Raw genomic sequence first — 1,660 nt, 5'->3', positions numbered from 1 at the left:
CTCTCTCTCTCCATCCTCCTGTTTGGCTTTAATGAAGATGATCATTTCTCAGAATCATCATCAGCCGAGCGTTACTTTAAAAGGTGACTTGTGTTTTCCTTTTTATCTTATGACATGTCTGCAGCTGCCTTTTTTTTCTTTTTTTTAAACACACAAATAATGACCAAGATCATAAAGTTAAAAAAAAGATGTGTTGTATAAAATATATATATTTATATTTCTCGCCAACAGCACACAGAGCATGGATTTCTGTTTCCACTCAACATCAGTTTCAGACACCAGGAACACACACATCTAAAATACATATTTCTTTGAAAATAATGACAAATTGCATAAATCTTGGACCTGAATGTCTTTTCATACTGCAGGAAAATATACAGTAATACAGTATTGTAGGAAAGGTTATTAAGGCTTTCCCCGGAGAAGCTGGGAGGGCCCGGAGGGGGCCAGGATGGGGCCCGGCTGGGGCCAGTCAGCCTGATGAATTGTTTGAAATACCTGAACCAGAACTGACAGAATCACGACATTTAGAATTTAAAAAGTAAGCTATGAGACAGATTACATTAAGTCTTAAAGGCTAACTCAAGATTTGAAAATACCGAGCTGCCCCACTGTTACTGAAGTTTATAAAACATCTTAGAAATACATTAAAAACGGATCCCCAGTGAATTAGGCCTGGTGTAGGGGGGGCGAGTTAGGCCTACTAGACTGAGGGAAACACTGTCCTTTTTTAAACATTCATTCCGTTTGTCCCATTTGATTTCTCCCACATGTCCTAGTTATGACTCCTCTATGCGCGCCGGGCCTGCGCTGCCCTTCCCGGTGTGAATGTCTCTGCCTCGAGCCGCTCGCTCCCCCCCCACATGTGTGGTCCCCTGTGAGGGCGGAGGGGTCCCCGGGGACAGTTGTGCGCGGCTCGGTACCGTGGCTTCCTCCTGGAGCAGCTCGCTGAGGGTGGCGATGTAAATCTGCGCCATTTGGAGCGTCTCCGATTTGGAGAGCTTCTTCTCGCTCTCCAGGTTGGGGATGACGCTCCGCAGCCGGTCGAAGGCGACGTTGAGCCCGAGCATCCTCCTCCTCTCCCGGGCGTTGGCAGCGAGGCGTCTCCGTCTCTGCGCGCGCTCCGAAGCGCACTTGTCCGGCTGGAGGTAGTGCAGCGCGCCGCCGCCGCCGGGCCCCAGCCGGACCTCCACGATGGCGCACGGAGTGTCCCGGTGGTCGCAGACGCGTCTGGCGCGCTCGGGCCCCGGGCGCTCCTGCGCGCGGCTCCGTTGCAGCAGAGCCTGGATGTCTGCGTGGAAAGCCTCAGGACCCTCGGGACCCTCGGGGCCGAGTCCTCCCTCCGGCTCCACAGATATGAAAGGCGCAAAGAGGCTTTTACTCGGTGCCATCTCTTTCCCTTTTTGGTCTTGTACCAAGTTGAACCAAAAGACCAAACACGGTCAGTTCACTGAGAACTTCCAACAAAGTAACACACGTTCAACTTTTCTTCACTTTGATGGGGGAATTTATGGAGATGGGAGCCGCGAGATCGCGCAGTGCGTGCTCTCGGGGGCGTGGATAGGGTCGTGTGCTGCCTAATGAACAGAGCCAAAGACCACTGCAGGAGGTCTATTAACCAAGTTCATCAAAAGAGGATTAGAAGCGTCTCAGTGCGCCG

General features: G+C 51.3%; 1 protein-coding gene across 1 annotated transcript; it reads right to left on the bottom strand.

Annotated features, from left to right (window-relative positions):
- Positions 1-748: 748 nt before the first annotated feature.
- atoh1c (atonal bHLH transcription factor 1c) lies at positions 749-1,649 on the bottom strand. The gene has a single exon (XM_034860009.1). The coding sequence runs from the start codon at positions 1,389-1,391 to the stop codon at positions 780-782; it is 612 nt and encodes a 203-aa protein (XP_034715900.1). The 5' UTR covers positions 1,392-1,649; the 3' UTR covers positions 749-779.
- Between the last annotated feature and the right edge of the window lie 11 nt (positions 1,650-1,660).

This window comes from Etheostoma cragini, chromosome 21, assembly GCF_013103735.1.
Source record: "Etheostoma cragini isolate CJK2018 chromosome 21, CSU_Ecrag_1.0, whole genome shotgun sequence".
Taxonomy (NCBI): domain Eukaryota; kingdom Metazoa; phylum Chordata; class Actinopteri; order Perciformes; family Percidae; genus Etheostoma; species Etheostoma cragini.
This window is presented reverse-complemented; position numbering and strand designations above follow the sequence as displayed.

What these genes read in the sequence shown, in the direction of transcription:
- atoh1c (XM_034860009.1), bottom strand. Translation starts at nt 1,391, where the DNA reads ATGGCACCGAGTAAAAGCCTCTTTGCGCCTTTCATATCTGTGGAGCCG.